At 35.7% G+C, this 21566-nt stretch overlaps 1 protein-coding gene across 1 annotated transcript in view; it reads right to left on the bottom strand.

Annotated features, from left to right (window-relative positions):
- Positions 1 to 21566, bottom strand: part of ITPR2 (inositol 1,4,5-trisphosphate receptor type 2) — a 428506-nt gene that overhangs the window by 124118 nt on the left and 282822 nt on the right. The window contains exons 38-45 of the mRNA XM_054719205.1: positions 19748 to 19860; positions 18574 to 18757; positions 13361 to 13544; positions 12199 to 12455; positions 8920 to 9120; positions 8319 to 8429; positions 4295 to 4390; positions 2179 to 2301 (exon numbers count right to left, since the gene is read on the bottom strand). Coding sequence (XP_054575180.1) covers positions 2179 to 2301; positions 4295 to 4390; positions 8319 to 8429; positions 8920 to 9120; positions 12199 to 12455; positions 13361 to 13544; positions 18574 to 18757; positions 19748 to 19860 — 1269 coding nt within the window. The remainder of the gene's footprint in view (positions 1 to 2178; positions 2302 to 4294; positions 4391 to 8318; positions 8430 to 8919; positions 9121 to 12198; positions 12456 to 13360; positions 13545 to 18573; positions 18758 to 19747; positions 19861 to 21566) is intronic.

Raw genomic sequence — 21566 nt, 5'->3', positions numbered from 1 at the left:
AAAGGAACAGAGAGGAACTACAAAAACACCCAGAAAATAATTAATAAAATGAAAAATGCACAAACGTATCAATAATTACTTTAAATATAAATGGACAATATTCCCTAACCAAAGAGATAGAGTAACTGAATGGATAAAAAAAACAAGACCATCTATATACTGCAAACAAAAGACTTCACATGTAAGAACACACATAGATTGAAAATGAAGGCATGGTAAAATATATTCCATGCAAATGGAGACCAAAAGAAAGCTGGAGTAGCTACATTTATATCAAACAAAATAAATCTTAAAAACAGGAGTTTAATAAGAGATAAAGAAGATAATGATAAAATGGTCAACCCAACAAGAAGATATGAGTTTGCTCTCACCACTCTTATTCAATAGTACTAGAGTCCTGGCCACAGCAATCAGACACGAAAAATAAATAAAAGGCATCAAATTGGAAAGGAAGAAATAAAACATTATTTGCAGATAATATGATACTATATATGGAGAACCCTAAAGATTCTTTAGAACTGCTAAATGATAAATGAATTCAGTAAAATAGCAAGATTCAAAATAAATATCTAGGAATCAGTTACAATGTTATACACCAATAATGAACTATCAGAAAAGGAAACTAAGAAAGCAATCCCATTTAAAATTGCATTAAAAAATACCTAAAAATAAATTTGGCCTAGGATGTAAAAGATCTGCACTTGGAGAATTATAAGACACTGAAGAAAGAAACTGATAAAGATACAAATAAGTGGAAGCATATACCACATTCCTGGATAAAAAGAATTAACATAATTAAAATGTCCATACTACCCAAAGCAATCTATAGATTCAACGCAATTCCTATCAAGATACCAATGGTGCATTTAATAGAACCAGAACAAATATTCCAAAAATTTATATGGAAGCACAAAAGACGCCGAATAACTATAACAATCTTGAGAAAGAAAAACAGAATTGAAGGAATCATACTACCAGTCAGAGAAATACAATTACCATGTGATTTAACTTATATGTGGAATCTATTGAACAAAATGAACTAACAAAAGAAATAGAAACAGACTCATAGATACAGAGACCAGACTGATAGCTATGAGAGTGGAGGGGGCTTCAGGGCTGGGTGGAAAAGGTGAAGGAATTAAGCAAAGAAAAAAAATTTCACAGACACAGACACCACCAGCATGGTGATTACCAGAAGAAAAGGGTGTGAGGAGGGGGAGGTAGAAGAGGGTAAAGGGAGGATAAATGGTGATGGAAGGAGACTCTATTTGGGTAGTGAACACAATATAAAGATGATGTATTATAGAATTATATACCTAAAACCTATATAATTTTATTAACCAACTAGAGGCCCAGTGCACAACATTTGTGTACTGTGGGGAGGGGGGTCTCTCAGCCCGGCCTGCACCCTCTCCCAGTCTGGGACCCCTCGGGGGATGTTCGCCTGCCTGCTTAGGCCTGCTCCCCACAAGGGGTCCTTAGCACTGCCTTGGAGGTGAGAGAGGCTCCTGCCACCACTGCTGCGCTCGCCAGCCATGAGCCTGGCTTCTGGCTGAGCAACACTCCCCCTGTGGGAGCACACTGACCACCAAGGGGCAGCTCCTGCATTGAGTGTATGTCCCCTTGTGGTTAGTGCATGTCATAGCGACTGGTCGTTCTGCCATTTGGTCGATTTGCATATTAGCCTTTTATTATATAGGATGTCATCCTAATGAATGCAAATAAAAATTAAAAAAACAAGAAGATATGACATTTGTAAATATTTAGGTACCCAATATAGGAGCACCTAGATATATAAAGCAGATATTAACAGACCTAATGGGGAAAATAGGCAGCAATACAATAACAGTGAGGTACTTTAATACCCCACTTACATCCATGAACAGATAATCTGGACAGAAAAATCAATAAAGAAATACTGGCCTTAAATGAAACCAGATGGACTAACAAATATTTATAGGACATTGCATCCAAAGAATACACATTCTTCTCAAACGCACATTGAACATTTTCCCAGATAGATCATATGTTAGGCCACAAAACAAATCTTAATAAATTTAAGAGGATTGAAATTATATCCACCATCTTTTCTGACCACAGTATATGAAGCTAGAAATTAATTATGTAAAGACAATTTACACCATACACAAAAATCATATGAAGATATAAACATCATACCTGATGGGCCAGAATGTAAATATTGTGTCCAACATCTTTCGGGGAAACACCATCATCTCCACCCTCATCGTCTCCATGGTCGCATTCCAATCCTTGGTTATAGGCATTCTTCATCACATCCACCTATCACAGACACAAAGGGGAACAGCAAGGCTTGGAATGCCACAAACAACATGCATTTTACACTGCCCGTGAGATGTAATTAAATGCTAGAATGCTTCCTAAGACTTGAAAAGTATCAAAGAGCTCTAAATGAAAATGGTCTTGGAAACAATCTTTAGCTAAATTAGCACAGAAGTATTTCCCTACAATATTCTTTGTTTTCCTTGGAGAATTTTGCTTTGATTTTTGAATGCTGACAGTGTCATAAGTTCCAATGAATTAGGAGACTCTGGAACTGTAATATCTAGCCGTTATTTATTAAGTGCCTTCTAGGTCACAGGGATCCATGGTGGTGGACATCATCCTCTGCACTGAGGACCCAATGGTGGATACAATAGAGCATCTGCCCTCAAGTGATGAACACCATCGGGAGCAGCGGCCGCCAACCTTTCAGACCTCACAGACCACCGGTGCTCTGGTTGGCGACAGCTGATCTAGAGGGTGCCCTGGCCTTTGTGGCTCAGTTGGTTGAGTGTCATGCCATGCATTAAAAGGTCACAGGTTCTATTCCCAGTCAGGGCACATGCCGGGGGTTGCAGGCTCTATCCCCACTAGGGGACATGCAGGAAGCAGTTGATAGATATTTCTCATATCAATGTTTCTTTCTCTCCTTTTCTCTCTCTCTCAAATCAATAAAAATACGTATACTTTTTAAAAAGCGATGAACACAATAATCCTACAGCAAGACTTAAGTTTGAGGTACTAATTAAGCATAGGGCATGGGCACTAACTGAGTCAAGAGGTTGAGGGTGGGCCATAAGGAGGAAGTGGATGATGAGATAAACGTGTTGTAGGCAGAGAAAACAGTATTTTCAACAGGCTATTGTACAGTGCTGTTCTTGAGTAAATATATAACCCATTGCCCCTTTTAACCATAAATACAATATCAATTTTTATTGTTCAGAAAGATATATAATGTTTGAGGGATATAAACATTTTTTACATACCTTCCCAATATATTCCAATATACAAACTAAAGCAAACTCTCCTTACTCAGCCCACTGCTTTGCAGATACGAGGCTCTCACTATACATATGGTAAATCAAAATGTATCTTATTGTTCACTTTATCTTCCATCCTTGACTCCATTCCTTTTTATTTATTTTTTATTTATTTATTTATTTATTTATTTATTTTATTGATTTGAGAGAGAGAAACGTTGGTTTGTTTTTCCACTTATCTGTGCATTCATTGGTTGATTCTTGTATGTGCCCTGACTGGAGATCTAACCAACAACCTTGGCATATTGGGATGATGCTCTAACCAACTGAGCTACCCAGCCAGGGCTCCTTCCTTACTATTAAAAAGAAAGCAAAAGAGTGCTTTCCATAGAATTTTCTCATAACACTAACAATGGTTCTCGTAAGAAGAACCATTAGTCATTGGAGCATCGAGCTATAAGGTTTGAGGATGTTGTCAATGCTTTTGAAACCCGATGCTTTTAAGGTATGGTGATATTACTCCATCATTTCCATGTCACACATGAGGAGAAAAATATAACTTGTACAATATGATTTCTGTGGAATTCCCATCAAATCTCCAATTTTCTCTAGAACAAGCATTATGCAATATTTCACTGATAAAAACAAGTACAAAAGATACTGATTTTATTTTCATTGTTCAGAAAGAGGTATAAATATAATTTTTGAGTGGTACAAACATTTGTCTCACATACCTTCCTCATATATTCCAACACAGAAACTAAAGCAAACTTTTCTTTTTCCTGTCAAAAGACTTTGCAGATAGTTTAGTGCTAAGAGTGTATAAACCAATGAAATGATAAGGACCCAAATCACACTGGCCTTTGCCCTCATGAGGCCTTCTGAGATATTTGTAAGGTGTCGTTATGCCTTGGTAGAGCAGTGAAAGTCACTAGACTTTTTCTTGACATGCACACTACAAACTTATCCCTTTTAGTGATACATATTAACATGGGTTTCAAAAGTTTCCTTACCAGTTCCCTGGGTCTCATGTTAAAAAGAATTCTTTCTGCATTCTCGCTGTCATGTCTGCTTTCCATAATGGCCAGCAAAAGCTTGGAGGCGTTGTTCTAGAGAAACAGACTGGGTTAACGCACAAGAAAAAATCGATTTCATGGATTAACGATCCCCTGCCTTTGTTAATTGAGATTACCAAGACCATTTTTTTTTAAATCAAACGGAATTTTAAACTGCTAATTTGGTTTGGCTTATTAGCATTTTTAAATAGGATGTTTTACTTTATTGTCAACACAAAATAAAAATAATAAATCATGAGAGATAAGTTACAAGGGATATTTTAAATATTGGTGCAAAGGTGTTTTAAAAACAAGACTGACTTTATATATAATGCATTCAAATATTATCATATATTCTTTCACTATTTCCTAATGGGCATTTCTATGATGACATTTTTAACAAGACAGTAAGGTGAACCAGTATCAATGACATATTTCAGATAAATGGTATATAATTTAAAGAATTTAGCAAATTGATTTTAACATGAAACATTAATACATGTTATCAAATCAAAATTTTAAATTTAAAAAATAATTACTGAAAATTAATCTATAAAATTGGAAATTCATGAGTTAGAAATACAATATAAATTTACAGATATCTAGTCCCACAGTATGTCAGTATATAAGCAACATGTTTACCACCTGGGTTATAGAAGAATAATATTTTCTATTTTTGTTTAATAAAGAATGAAAATAGTTTATGTTGTCTTTGAGGTTTTCTAATTTGGTTTATAAATATGTTATCTCAAACACTTTTACCTATAGATATAAAAAATGTTTCTGATACAGTTGATTTATAATCCAAAACAGGTACCACAGAGTTACAGAAAGTCTTGACCCATAAAACACAATATTCTCAACATTTAGAAAGAGGTTTCTTTACATTGCTTTCAATAGTGCTGCCCTAGAATTGTGGCAAATTGCACGATGATAAAAACTACTGGAGAGATATTTCTACAGTGTTTTTGTAATGTTCAAAACATCTCAATCTCCACATATAATCTTTGATAAGAGCACAAAAGAAGTAGAGTCAAATGGCTTTAAGGTGGTTCTCAGCGACTCAAAATTAACATCTTACAGGATGAAAACTTAAATTGAATCAGTTGTTTGGTATGAAGACATCTCTACACAGATTTTGTTAAAGTTGTTCAAATTAATTTTACTGAGCAGTTTTTAATACCAAATTCTATCCAACTATTTTTTTTCTTTCAGAAGTAAAATCTAAAGACTATCTTTAAATGACTATCAATGATGATGATGATGATGATGATGATGATGATGATGATAACAATATCAATGTCATGGACCCATCCTGAAAAGATTTTAGCATTTTGCAGGGGAGGTAGCATTAATTTTTCTGTTTCATTTAAAATTTTTACATATTTATACCAATCCTAAAACCCATTTTTATAATGTAGCATCCCATCCGTACAAATAATATACCTAAAAAATAAGGTTTCTGGATTTAAAGGAGAGCTCAAATCCTTAGAGTGATTTGAAATGACCCCTAGAATTCAAAGCTAAAACCTTAGCAACAATAGCAGTCTTCTCTAATGAACCTCACTCAGCAGGCCCAATACATAATAGCTTTAAAATACATCCAATTTCAGAATGCTATTGGCGTTATGGTACTTTTTCTAACAAATCTCCTTTTTTATACTATGTTGGAAGAATAAGAATTTTGTAAATGACCTACTGAAATCTAAATCAATTTGAAAGTACAAAAGCCTATATACACCAAGAAATCAAATGCACGTGTCAGTGTTAATAGAGGGCTTTCTTTGGAAAAAAAACCACACAAAACAAAATGACCTATTTACTGATTCAGCCCTTCATGGTCACAAATCAGTTAGGAAATGTAAATTAAAAAGTAAAGGGCAAGACATATGCATAAAAAATGCATAAAATTGTATAGTAAATGAATATATAGAAAAAAGTATACTTAGAATCATAAATAACTAAGAAAAATTATATAAATGATATAAAATAAAACCTTAACATTTTTAATGTAGTTTTTCTCTATAATGTTATCTAGATTTTATCATTAAAAGCACCCTACCCAGAGAAGCCCCCTAAAATTTGACACTATATATGATTCTGTCTTATAAATATTGTCATATTGGCCATTATGTCAAAGCCTGATTTTTTTTTTTTAAAGAAAAGTACACACACCTCATTGTTTAGGTAGATAATGATACTTTAAATATTTCAAGTCAAACCCATTCATTTGGTATTTTTTACATACCCTTATTTATCTAACTGTCACATTTTGAAGAGGTATACCTAAATTGTACTTAGTAATATATACAATTTTAAATGATCCTTTTTCTAAAAAGCATTTTTATTTGAATAGCTAAGAATATATTTGTACTCTTAAGTCATACCCCATCATTTAGTTATTTAACACTAGAGGCCCGGTGCACAAAATTCGTGCATGGGTAGGGTCCCTAGTCCTGGCTGGCGATCAGGGCCGATTGGGGCCTTTTGGCTGCTGGCCAGGGCCTTCCTTGGTTCCGTGCCACCCCCTGGTGGTCAGCACACATCATAGTAAGCGATAGAACTCCCAGTCTCCCAGTCAAACTCCCGCAGGGACACTTTGCATATTAGCCTTTTATATATATAGATAGGTCTGGGCTTGTAAATAATCAGGATGCCTATACTTTGTTTTAAATTGATGAATCATCCAGTAATTAAGTTATGTCAATTAAAAATTAGATTTAAAGGGGTTGTTTTAGACTAATAAAGGATTTAAAAAGCCAGAGGCCAAGGCTTTTATAAGTTATATCTTTATGAATTATGGCTAAAGATGAATTTAAGATGAAATAAACATTTTTTTCTAGTAACTCAGATGAAGCTGCCTGCCATGTAGACTTAGGCTGGCTTCACTATCTGAAGCATGATGCTAATGAGGGAAAGGACACAAGTTCAATCTACACAAGAATCACCTTTGCTTTAATGTATGGATGGAAGGACCCAAAGCAATACACACTGCAACAGAAAACAGTGAAAAAATACAAACTCATCTCTTAAAGTAAGACACTTTCTTATTAAAAGCCATTAGCACAATCTTCACATAAGCAGTACATATATATGTTATCTATCAATATCTATACTTAGTAGCAGAATTATCGAAATATCATTCTTCTTGGCCATAAATATACAAAGTGAAAATTACATTTTGCTAAGATACTAGACGGACGTGTCTTAACTGGAAAATTGTTATTTAACCAATGATTTGTTTACCTGTTTAACACTAAACACAATAATGTGGTCTTTCATCATTCACCTCCACTGAATATCATGCCTTTGTATTTCAGATTTATATAGTTTCTTGTGTACCTTCATTTGTTATTCCCATTCGAACAAAAAATTGAAGGAATTTTTTGGTAATGTCATCTTGTTCCTGAGCTCTGATTAATGGAACTGCTGGGAAGTACGTGTGCGGTTTAAGTTCAAGTGCCTTCTCAAAGGCAGTGTGAAAACGGCTTATAGAATTTTGGGGGGAAATAAGATTCTAATGTAAAAGGAAACAACTTTTAGAAGGAAGAGGGCCATAAAACGAAACTGCAGCCTTCCTTTCCCACAGTCTAATAGCTGTGACTTGCCAGCTAGAATTCTGAAGTCAAGGTGAATTTTAAAAACGGGTGCAGTGAGTTTCAGCACCTTTGGCTCTTCTATATAATAAAAAACATAAAATAACAACAGAAGAGACATAGTGAAACAAAGCACCACTTAAAAGGACTTCCAGGAAAGTACCCTCCAATTGAACACGACCTCAAAGTTTATTTGACATTTTATCAGGAATTTCGTGTGCATGGTGCTTTCACTAGCCCGTTCTGTCAATTCACTAGCTGAAAATATGACAATATCTTGGTTTCTACAAGAGCTACTTGGAGATTTGGGGAACTCTGAAAGGGAGTTTTATATAGACAATGTCACTTCTCCCCTGCGCCCCCTTTAAATAGTGGATTTACTCTACCTTTAGTTGGAGCACCAGGTCCATTCGATATTTACCAAGAGGGTTTATGTCATTTAGGATCAGAGCAATGATAATATCAATTCCATTAGATTCATGAGTAGCAATACATGTCTAGAAAACAAAATGTTACAAAAATAACTTCTCTTTAACATAAAAGCCCTAGAAATCATATGGCATAAAATAACAGAATCACCTTAGTTTTTTGACCTTTAAAATATAATTAACATTTAACTTTCGGATTAAGTGGAACCATAGAAGCCAAAGGAAGTTTATTCCTCAAATCCTGGGAAGATTCACTAAGAGACGAAAACTGAGCAATGATGAAGAAACATGTTTCACTCTTTCTGATAAGTCTGATTTTTATCTGGAGCATTTTCATGCAGATAAATGTAATTTCTTTTACAATGAAATTAAATTAAAAGATGGCATAGTATCTGCCTGTCTATAATTCAGTCCTTATATGTTTTTTTAGGAAAATAAAAACATCTGGCAAAGCAAGAAGATCTTTTAAATGTACACAAGGGTTGGCTCGTTCAACAATTGGATCCCTTTGCTAATGAGTCAGGAATAGTTTTGCGTGGAGAACGGCTTTCACGGTTACCTGATTTTCATGGCACGGGCCCTGGCAGTACTCAGTCAAACTTTCCAGAGTCTGGTTGACCAGCACTACATTCTTCTCATTGATGTACAGACCCAACAGGCCCAGGCCACCCGTGGTACTTCCGCAAATGCAGTCCAGAAATTGAAGGGTCTCACAGACAAGGTTGTAATTTGTTTTGTTGTTTTGATTCCTCAAGAAGTTCTGAAGGCAAAAGAAAATATAACCTAAGCGTTAAAAAAAAAATCCCTGTGTAATTGTTTTCAGTTCTGTGTGAGTGTGTGCTCTGCTCCCCATGGCAATGTGAAATGGAATTGCTCTATATAAGAAAGTGTTTGTATTTGTTAAATTTCTCCTAGATTTAAAAAAAAGAAAAAAAGAAGACTTAGGTTTTTTTCCTCAAGCATCTATATCAGCATAATTCTTACCAAGCATTTCTCAATGTCATTATCCTGAAACTATATAGAGAGAGTTAAATAATAGGTAACAGGAAGAGAAGAAGGAAAAGGAAACTATAAAGAAGTTCATTAGGGAAAGAGACAATCAAATTTTCCAAGTAAATGACCCCTTATAAAAAGTGCAGCTTCAAACAGTAAATGGAGGCCACCTTGGAAGTGCTTATTAAAATTTTCAGTTAACTTACAACTCCACTTCCCAAAGTTATTATTTCTATATATTCCACAAAGAGATTCACTGTACCCTGTCTGTAACAGCAAAAACTGGAAACCAAACCATAGCCATCGTAATAAATAACAGTAATCCAAATGCTGCAATATTGTGAAGCTATAAAAATGAGGTACATAATATGTACTGATATAAACATAAACTAGTAATAAGTGATTTAGCAATAAAATATACTGCTAAGTAAAAAAAGCAAGTTGAGGAACACTATATAATGTGCTTTTAGAAAGGTTGACATGCTTATATGTGCATAAAAATTTCTGGAAGGAAAGACAAATTGTTAGCAGTAATTTCTTTGGGGGAGTAAACCTGGTGAGAGGGTAAACAAAAATAAAAACTTTAATTTTAAATTTAATTTATTACTTATATTTATATATTAGAGGCCTGGTGCACAGATTCGTACACCAGTGGGGTTCCTCGGCCTGGCCAGCGGGATTGGTCTGAAACTGGCTCAATCCCCAGAAGGATCCCGGATTACCAGAGGGTGGTTCTCGGGTGACACACCCTGGAATCAAGCTCCCTCCTCTCTGGTTCCTGGTGCGTCACCAGAGAACCGCAGCTGCCAAGTCACCGCAGCTCAGCAGCTCCTGCGTTGAGCATCTGCCCCCTGGTGGTCAGTGCGCATCATAGCTACTGGTCGGAGCATCTGCCCCCTGGTGGTTATTGTGTGTCATAGCTACCGGTCAGACAGTCAAATGGTCGCTTAGGCTTTTGTATATATAGATTTATTTGCTTGAATTTATTTCTTCCACTTACTCTTTTTTCTTTTAGTTTGTTTTTGTAATTTTCCCCCAATTTTTTGTATGTGGCAAAATACCCCCAAACTTACCACCTTAATCACTTTTACTAGTAAGTGTAGAGTTCAGTGGCATTAAATATGTTCACAATGCTGAGATACCATCAACATCCATGTCTCTAGAACCCTTTTCATTTTGTAAAACTAAAAGTCTATACCTATTACCAATCCCCCATCAGCCTTCCCTCAGCCCCTGGCAACCACCATTCTACTTTCTGTTCTATGATTTGACTACTCTAGGTACTTTATATAAGTGGAATCACACAGTATTTGTCTTTTTGTAACTGACTTATTTCACTTAGCATAATGTCCTAAGATTCATACATGTTGTAGCATATGTCAGAATTTCATTTTTTAAGGCTGAATAATATTCCATCCCATGTGTACCCTACATTTTGTGTATCCATTCATCCGTTAGGTTGCTTCTATATATTAGCTATTGGATAAACCCACCATTTATTCTTAATAAATACAAACTATTTTATAAGTAGCATTTTCCAAATTATTTTATCCCACACTCCTATCAGTGAAATATTTGAACAGATTCTACATAATATATCTATTTCCTACATCTACAGACTAGGTGGGTCAGGATAAGCATGAAGGCACAGCCAGTGTCCTCCCTCCGGAAGTAATATGTCTGGCCTTTGTCTGTCGACAGCGCTGCAGCAGCCCTCTCCCAGGTGTGGTGCAGTGGTCACCAAGAGCCATGGCTTCTACCATTAATTCCAAATGTATCCCCTTGGAGAATATTTAATTAAATTTACATAAATCTACATATCTTACCAATTCAGAACACCTGTAGTCTAGACCAGCGATTTTCAATTTTTTTAAAAATTTCATGGCACACATAAACTAATTACTAAAATTCTGTAGCACACAAAAAAAGTTATGTTTTTTGCTGATCTGACAAAAAAAAATAAGGGTAATTTTGATTCATTTGCACTGGACAGCTATTGTGTTGGCTGTTGTCATTTTTTAAATTTGACTATCTAAGGGAAAAGAGGTCAGTGCCCCTGACTGAATAGTCAGGTATTTCATGTTTTAAAAATTCTTGTGGCACACCAGTGTGCTTCTTACGATATACCCATTGAAAATTGCTGATCTAGGCACTTACTAAAGAAAACAACTTCAAACTCTGCTGTCTCTCTAATATTGGATATGTGTTCTTAGAAACTATTTCACCTTTCATGTGGTTTTGCCATGGTGATGTAAACAGTGTGTACAAATAATGCCCCCCCCCCAAAAAAAAAGCCAAAATTCTTAGGTACCCCTATCTGACAAAGGGAAATATACCAAAGAAGATATAAGAGCAGGACTATATTAATTTACAAAGGTATCGACTTCCACTGTTGCAAAAAAACAACAACAACCCTCTGCTATGTTAACTCTACTTCTAATAAAGACATATAAGTGTAGTCTGTATCCTCACTCAAGAAATAGACTGTAAATGATGAAATGCCCTGAAATCTATAAAACTATGAAGGCACAGATGAGCAAATGTGACCTTACTCAACTAATACCAGAATACTAGGATTAGATGATGCTCACCAAAGTTAAAAAGATATGAGCTGAGGATGCAAAGAATGAAACCTGACCAGCCCGACTTTTCATGCATAAAGGGATTTTCCTTTCATATTTCATTACTCAGAGACAAAAGTTCCTCCCCATTTCAGAAGAGCTCTATTGGTTTTATTGATTATCTCTCCAAAACACTCTCCCAAACTACTTGTTATTTTTATCCAAGTTTAATTACTTATAACCGTAGGCTGTTTTCTCAGCTTTTACACAAACTAGAACAATACCTGCAGTTCCCGGTTATGATTCTCACATAGTAACTGAAGGAATCTCAGGATCGGCTGCATGATGGCAATTGCAGGACTCATCGTCACTTCCTCTGCAGACTTGTCCTCGGCATTGCTCCCTTCTGATCCCGTGCACATAATGTCTATTTCTGGATCCATTTCTCTTCTGTATACACAGTACGCTTTGGATGTTGCTGAAGAAGCTTCTGTTAATTGCCCTTTCATTCCCTCTTTTAAATGTAGTGATGAATCTCTTACTGAAAACAAAGCAGCACTCTTATAGTTCTAAATTAATTTCCTTTTGCTAATTAAAATAAAAAGACAACCAGGTACCCAAATTCTTTAACAACTGAATAAAAAACCCCTTGACAAGAGGTGCAATAATTTCCCCAAAGGAACTTGAGCTAGCAACTAAAAAAATTAAATTTGCACTGGGACACTAAAATCAGGTCTTAATGCTTAGCCAGTTTTCGAAGGATTTATGTCTTTCTGATAAATAAAGTATGAGAGCTCATGAATACAAGAAAGTGGGACAATATGGCAAACTTCAAAAATGTTAATTTCTTACGATTTGTATTTACTACACAGATGACTTTATTATTTGAAAAACCAAGAATCTTTCTTTAGAATCAGTGCTATAATTTCTGTTCTTAAATTAGAAATTTCATTAATACTCAGAAGGTTTGGGGCAGTTGTTGTGTGTTGTTTTTTTTTACCATGCCTCCCACAATGAAATCAAACATCTTCATATCACTACAGTAGGTCCTCCCTTAATGCCACCCACAGGTTCTGTGACTTCAAGCAAAATGACTCGTAACAAAACCAATTTTACCATAGGCTAAATAATATAAATAAGAGTTAAGTTCCTCTGGCACCTCATCAATGTCATAATGAAAGGATCTATGTTGAATGAAACAACGATATTCAAGGATCTGCTGTAGTTGCTTTGCATTAATAATGCATTGTTTGAGTTTGGTCTGCCGAGTTGCTTCAAAGTCAACACCATCACCATAATAATTTAAGGATGGAATGCCATATTCAGAGCCACGGTTGGGATGATTAGACTAAGACAAGTGAGATGACAAAGGCAAGTGAGATCTAAACACTGTGTTAGCCTCTTTTCTCTCCTTCTACTCTCCCAAATACACAAATATTTCTTTACCTCTTATTCGTGGACCAGATGTCATCAATTCATTGTCATCATCCCTTTTTTTGTTACCTAAGTCTATGGTATTCACTGTCACAGTTGATCTTATCTCTTTCTGAGCAGCCTTCATTCGGTCATATAGAACTTTGAAGAATTTTTCTGACCTTTTTTGTTCATGCAACTGCTGGTAGAAAGAATACTGCAAGAAAACATATTTTGAGATATCAATACCCAAGCAGAGAAAAAGTGTTTTTATGCTTGAAATAAAGATAAGGATTCTAAATGAAAGCACACATTTAATGTGCTGCCCTCTATCATTTCATAAATAATAAATTGACAGCTTTTGCCAGTCTCCTGTACTCTTTCGTGTATACTACTAATATATTTTATATTTGCTTAGCACTTTCCAACATATTTTCATATGCTATTTAATTCATCCTATTTATTTTTTAAAATGACAAAGGCACTATAAGAAGTTGTATGCAAAGTTATTTGATTTTTATGTTATTATGAAGTCATGTACTGTTTCAACATTTATTTATTGAGTGTCTCTACGTACCAGGCCCTATGCTAGCACTAGAGATAGAATGAACAGGGAAAACAAACACAATCCCTGCCCTCATGAGTTTGACATCTGGAGAAGAAACCAGCCACTAATCCAATGATCACCCTGTGCAAACAAGTTTATGGAGAATTGCAAAGAGTTGTTTTCCTTTTATCTAAATTACAGTACATTTAATTTAGAATATGTTACCATGGTAACCTCACTCACAGGAATGCACTGATAAATAGGCACTAAGTCCTTTGGTGCTTCATTAGCTACATTGCTTTGCATGGGTTCCAGGACAAGCCCACCATAAAATAAATTCTGCTTTATGGTTTGTAATGATGTAGAAAGGCTTCAACACCAAAAATATGATTAAAATATATCTTAGTGAGAGGTGGAAATACTGAACCTTGGAAGTATCTGCCCTAATCACTTTCTGCTTAGTGACTTAGGGGAGCATCTAGAAGAGATAGGAGAAAGGAAAGATGATACACTCTAGAGAAGTCAGAACTGGCACTGGGTAGGGAGATTAAAAATTATTAATACTAAAACCATGGGCTAGACACAACAGAAACAAAAGAAATAAAGTAAAAAAAAAATAAGAAAGATAATAGCCAGAGTAATTGTGAAGATTTAGAGTTATATAACCTCGCTGAGAGACAGTGTGAAGGAAACTTATGAAAAAGCAACGATTTCCAGATCAAGTAGAGTTGAGCATAATCCAACTAATCTAAACAGCCAGTTTGGGGGAGTTTGGCTTTGCAGATATGCTTTCCTGCAGGAATGCCTGGAACCATGAAACACAGGTGAGACTCTAATGACATCAGGTCTTGACACGGTTATTTTGAAATTATTGATATCAACAATGTATATTCACCGAATGGTGTATGAGGCTTTAGAAGTTGGCTTCATATCTACAAGGGGAAGCTCCTAAGCAGAAGGCTAGCAACCTCTCAAGAAAAACAGGCCAAAAATCCACAGTAACCATAGCAACTAGAGTGAAACAGTTGAGCTGGTTCTGCTAATTCAAAGGATAAATGTAGCATTCACAGACCTTACAGTCCCACAAATTAAGCTGGTGCTTAAACCCTAATATTTTCAATATAATGGAGTTAGAGGTTGAAGGGGAATGTAATATATTAATGAGGAAGTTATAGGAACTTCATGGCTTTATTAAAACAAAGTTTTATAATTTATATAGTTCCTTGACATATATTATCTCTTTGATACTTTCAACTGTGTGATGAATAGACAGTGTTCTTATTTCCACTTTGTAGATTTAAAAAATGATGCTTAGTAAAGACAAGTGAATTGCCCAATATTATGTAACTGGTAAGCGTTGGAGCAAGGATTTAAATCTAGATTTCCTAATTCTAAATCAGTAAATTTATCAAGTAACTTCTTAAGCTCAAAACTGCAAATTATTTACACAGACCACATCCTTTTTTTAAACCAGGGCTCTAAAATCTGAACATTATGATTTTAACAAAGATAATAAGTGTGCTCTATATATGTATATATAATCTCAATGGGTAGCATAAGGATTTCTCTTACTAAATGTATGGTTTTTGACTAGGAAACTGCCTCCATAAGCTGCATAGAGTATAGGGAAATTCTAAGGTATTTTTCAGGAGCGAAGGGTAATGGATAAACAGATGTGTGACAGAGGAAGTACTTTCCCCCAAGAAGGAGCGGGGAGACTAGATGTACGAGGGCAGAGAAGGGAAATGAAGTGAGGAACTGGAGAGATAAAGTAAGACTAGGGCATGATATAGGGTGAATCAGTCAGAGAAATTTCCCAAGAGTGAAGAGGTAAAAGGTTATTTTAGAAAGGAGATGTTGCCCTAGCCAGTTTGGCTCAGTGGACAGAGCATTGGCCTGCAGACCAAAGGGTCCCGGGTTTAATTCCTGTCAAGGGCATGTACCTTGGTTGCAGGCTCCTCCCCAGCCCTGGCCCTGGTTGAGGCTCGTGCAGGAGGCAACCAATCGATGTGTTTCTCTCACATAGATGTTTCCCTCTATCTTTCCCTCTCTTTTCCACTCTCTCTAAAACTCAATGGAAAAATATCCTCGGGTGAGGATTAAAAAAAAAACAACTTAATAGAAAGGAAATGTTTATAGTGGTTAAGAACATAGACTCTGGAGCCAGACTGCATGGGTTTGAATCCTGACTCTATTTCTAACTAGCCATGTGATCCTGGATAAGGGACTTAAACCACTTATCTCAGATTCTTCTTTGGTAAAATGAGATAATATAAAAGTTACCTAATAGGTTGTTGTAAGGATTAACCAAGTTAATACATGTAAAGCAGTAAGAACAGTGCCTGATATTTAGGAGGTATTACCTACCCTCCCCCTCAACCAATCTTTAATAAAGTATATTCCACATATAAATTGACTTATGTAGCTAGGAGAGGAATCAGAGTCCTATCTCAGTACCACGGGTATAGAGGTATCAAGAGAACCCATGAACTAAGAAAGCAAGACATTAGTTGCTAAGACATCTGTGAAAATGTGCAACCCCATAGAGACTAGCAGAAGTCTGGGAGAGTCATGAGTTTTAGACTGCTAAAGAGCAAGGATTAGGATTCCAGTTGACCTCAACTAGACTTCTTCGAGCCAGAAACACTCAGATGACTTCTGGGTTGTACAATAGTGTGGATACATGAGAAATCCGAATAGGGTAAAGCTGGTAAATGAAACTGTCATAACCCATCTTAGAAGGTTTTCATATACAAAATAATTTAATGCTGTTTCATTAACAAATATTTGTTGATGGATATAAAGCACTAGAACATGATCCCCTACTTTAAGAAAGATGAAATTGAATTGGAGAGGCAAGATGTCATACAAATAACAACAAAGTAAGATAATCCCATCTAATGACGCTCAGTGGCCCAGAAGCAGGAATCGAGAAAGTATTATAATTCCAAGGATTGCTTCTACCAAAAGATGTCCCAAAAATATTTAAAAAAAATACATCTTATTGATTTTTTACAGAGAGGAAGGGAGAGGGATAGAGAGTTAGAAACATTGATGAGAGAGAAACATCGATCAGCTGCCTTCTGCACACCTCCCACTGGGGATGTGCCTGCAATCAAGGTACATGCCCTTGACTGGAATCGAACCTGTGACCTTTCAGTCCACAGGCTGATGCTCTATCCACTGAGCCAAACCAGTTAGTGCTGTCCCCAAAATTTTTCACTTCCATTCTCTGGATAATCTACATCCAACATTATAGAGTTGCCTAGACAAATTTCTCTAGAAAATCCAAACTGAATATCTGGTTGTAAAAGAAAGAAATTGTCAAGAAAACCACTTAAATCCTGCCACTCCCACCTCTTTCACACCACTAACTTCCCTCAGAAGAATTTGTGCTGGAAAAAAGTACCAAGTGAGTATTAAATAAATAAATAAGTGCTATGGGATCCCAGATAAAGGAGTGATTGCCAAAGTTCCTAGCCAGATAGGAAAAATTTTGTGAAGACCCATTCATTCATAGAGCCATCACTCCTATCCATTTATTAACCCCTAGATTAGGCCAGACATGATGCCAGACACCAGGTATTCAAAGCATGTGGTCTCAACCTTTAAGGATCCCATAATTAACTAGACTTGTTTTCTAACTAAGAAGTATCAGTGTTTTAAGGTTGTGTTTTGGTCATCGTGCTGTTTGCTGTTCATGAGGCCCTTATTCCTAAAGCCCCCTGTTATTGGCTATGCCATATCATAAAATTCCTATTGCTCCTTGTATTTGATTGCTAAATAAAGGACAATATCCTAGTTCTTAATTAGATGTGACTTCTACTTGCCATGAATAGGGACAATGAATTAAGGAATTTCCAATTAGGTGTGAGCATAGTTTCCTTCTCTGACAAAGGCAAACCTAGAAAGAGCAGGTAGTGAGTGGCAGGACTAGGAGGAGGAGGCTCCTCCCCTATGAGCACTTCCCAGTTCTCAGGCTCACTAGCATGCTCTGCTCTGCCTTTGCTTCGGGGGGAGCCCAGGGAAACTTGGCAGGAATTTCAAAGTGAAAATGGTCCCTTTGGAATAGCAGTCTAAGCCTCACACACACAGGTGAGCATATTGTTTGCTGCAGTAGAGCACCAAATTGATGAATGATGACTTTCAAATCACCCTGCCCTGAGCTGAATGAACAAATGAAATGGTTTTCGCCCTGCCAGTGAAAAATTCACCCACTTAGCTGCATCAGGGTACTGAGCACTGGAGATTAGGGGCAACAGTATGTTACTGCTCTAAACTTCTAACATTGTATAAGGGAGGGACATATTGAGATGGGTGGTGAATGTTATTGAGTATAAAGCCCAATACTGTGGGAGGAGTTTATGCTTATTATCTCAACATTTTCTTCTTAGATGAGTCAAATGTTACTTTTATCTGTTAGGTGTCAACCTAAAATTTCCCTAAGCAAATCAGAATTTCTGGTATAATGTTAGGGAGGATACTTCTAGGGAATGTTCTGCTTCGCTGAATAATTTACAAAGCTCCATTTTTCTATAGCAAATCAAATACATTTATAAGGAAAATGGGATACAAGACTGGTTTATATATGTGTGTAGTCATGAGAGGCTAAAAGAAAACGCATTACTTTCGCTTGGTTTCTATGACAAATCAATAAGAAACACAAATAACAGATGTAACTCTCATGATGAGCAGGTACCTGAGTTTGTGTATTTCCTCCTTCGAGCAAGGCAATGCCAAGTAAAATGCCTTCGGAAAAAATTCTGTCATTTTTGGTGTTCACTATAACATCGATGACAAGTTCAGATGCACCTTCTTTGTCCAGTAGACACTGAATATCTGACATTGATATCCCCATCTTATCTGAGTCCTGCCCAGAAAAGCTTCCTGTGATTAGGAGATATAAATAAATAAACCTTAATTACAGACATTATTAACATCTAAGGTTTTGAAATTCTTAGACCTTACAAATATTTAAAATTGGTACTCATTGCTTACAAAGTTAAATATAATATAAGCTTTGGATTTTTAAAAATCAAAAGTTTATAAAAACATAACTTTTTATGAAATGTATACCATCTGTAAATTATTTCTTACTAAAAATTCTTTTGAAAAAGAAAATTAGCTTTATTTTTATCTTTAATTTACATATAATAAATTATAACTTAGTTTAATTTCCAAAGTTAAAAGACAAAATTAATACTAATGTTCAAATCCATCATTTTATGAACCTGAAACGGCAGAATGGTTCTTAATAGTGCTTTTCATTGATTTTTTTAGTTTTATTTAGATATAATGGACATAGAACATAAGCTTAAGGTACACAACATAACGATTTGATATACTGTATGTATTATTGCAAATGATGACCATAAAAATATTAGTTAACTTTCACCACTTCACATAATTAAAATTTTGTCCTCGTGAAGAAAACTTTTAGAGTCTACTCTCTTAGCAATTTTCAAATGTACAATACAGCATTGTTAAGTATGTATAGCCATTGTGTTGTGTATTACATCCCCAGGATTTTTTTTTTAATTGAAAGTTTGTACCTTTTGAACACTTTATTTAATTCCCCTATAGGCACCTCTGGCAACCACAAATCTCACCTGTTTCTATGGGTTTTGTTTTTTAGATTAGACATAGTGATATCTCACAGTATTTGTGTTTCTCTGACTGACTTATTTCATTTAGCATAACGCCCTCAAGGTCCATCCATGTTGTTGCAAATAGCAGGATTTCCTCCTTTTTTTAAATGGCTGATAATAGCACTTTATAAATGAAATTTTTATATTTGTGCTATTTTAAGTGAAATATGAGAGTACTAGCTGAAGATTATATGAGAATTTTTAAATGAAGAAAAATGGTAAGACTTGCCTCCCCCTGGTGCAGATTTGCCGTAGGTTCCGGAAAGGTGTCCATTTATGCCAACTCCATAATCACCTTTAAAGTATCGATTCAGGAGTATTTTCCTTAATGTATTACCCTAAAAAGAAAAGAACAAGAAAGTGTTGGTTATTGTTTCTTTTTCTAATAAAAGAGAAAAATATCAGTATATTAAAGTGCAACTTAAATGCATTTTCATCAATGATGTAGAGATGTGGAAAAATTAATTTTATACTGCATAAGATTTTTGAAGGCAAAATTTTGAAAATATTTCCCAATAAAATAACAATATTGCTTCTCACAGAAATAAAGACTAAAATACATTATTTTTCAGTAGACTGTATTAAGAAAATCACAAGTGCTATGAATTTGGAGGGCTTCAAAAGCTTAGGGTCCCAGTGTTGGTAAGAACATTAGTGGCACCTGAAGAGAAATAGATAAATAAACAACCTAAGAATTGGAAAGCAAAACCTTAATTAGATTAGCTTAGTAAAATGTGCTAGCAACATGCTAGGTATACAGCAAGTGCTTGAAAAATTAAGCTTAGTAAGATAGTAAATTATATCTAATCTCCCCGAGCTTTATTCAAAAGATAGTGGGTAAAAAACACAGTGTATTCCTTTATAAAACATGCAACTTACAAATTCCTAAGTCTTTAATTTTGTACTGGTTACAAGACATTTTTAAAACAATATATTTTGTGATATAGTCACTCGCATGTACTTAAGCAATACAGATAACTCCAAATCTTCCACTGCATTGTCTATTATTATTTTAATAGAGAAGAGTAATTTAAAAAGTATTTTTTTAAAGAATACTTGTTTAAACTATTTAAATGGTCACATCAATTACTGAGGTACTATTCCATTCACGCAGATATGGAAACTATGGCCCAAGAGTCTATGTAATTAGCTGCACCTCATGCAGCTAACAGTCTGAGAGCAAGACCTGAACTCAGTTCTTGACTGCAAATCTAGGCTATTTCCCTACACTTTGCTGCACGCCCCCTTTCCAACTAAGCCTCCCTGTATGCTGTGACAAGTGGCTCTCATTGCTCCTTCTCTTTCATGCTTTGGTTATCCTTCTTTCTCAAGCCCTTAAGATTTTGTCCTCAGTTCTCATGTTGTCCTCCTCTCCTCAACTTCCCTCTCCCCCGTCGGCAATTTCGTCTGATCCTCAGTTGCACAATCACTTCTGTAGGTCTGACTGCCAAATGTGCTTCCTCCAGCCTTGACCTTGCTCTCGTAAGCTTCTCATCCTGTTTCCACTTAGAATTCCTTAGAACATCTGGAGGTTCTGCTGGCACCTTGAACTCAGTTTTTCACTACAGACTAGTCCTTCTCTGCTAAACTTGTTCTCCTTTCAATTTCCATTTATGTTAAGGAGATCACAATAATTCTGGTCATTCAAGCTGCAAACTTAAGGGATCATTTACTAGTACTAACCCTCCCCCAACTTGTCAATGGTTTGTGAAATTCTACCTATTCTATCTTTTCAATTGTAGCTTCCAACAGCACCTTCACACATTATATTTTAACCTAAGTGAACAATGTGATGATTTCTCACCACAGTTTTCTAAGTCCTTCTCTTTGTTCATCTCTTACTCTGCCTAAAAAGCTCCTCTATCTTACTGATGGACACGTCCTACCTTCCCTCTTCGTTCTACAAATATTCATTAGGTACCTACTGTGTTTCAGGAACTACTGTAAGTGAATAAGATATATAAATGCCAGGAGTTTACAATAAGGTCAGTTCCATAATAGAGATGCATGTGAGGCCCTGTGGAAGCACAGAAGAGGAAACAGT

This window comes from Eptesicus fuscus, chromosome 7 (genome assembly GCF_027574615.1).
Source record: "Eptesicus fuscus isolate TK198812 chromosome 7, DD_ASM_mEF_20220401, whole genome shotgun sequence".
Classification (NCBI taxonomy): Eukaryota; Metazoa; Chordata; class Mammalia; order Chiroptera; family Vespertilionidae; genus Eptesicus; species Eptesicus fuscus.
Note: the sequence above shows the minus strand (reverse complement) of the source record. Positions and strands in the feature narration are given on the sequence as shown.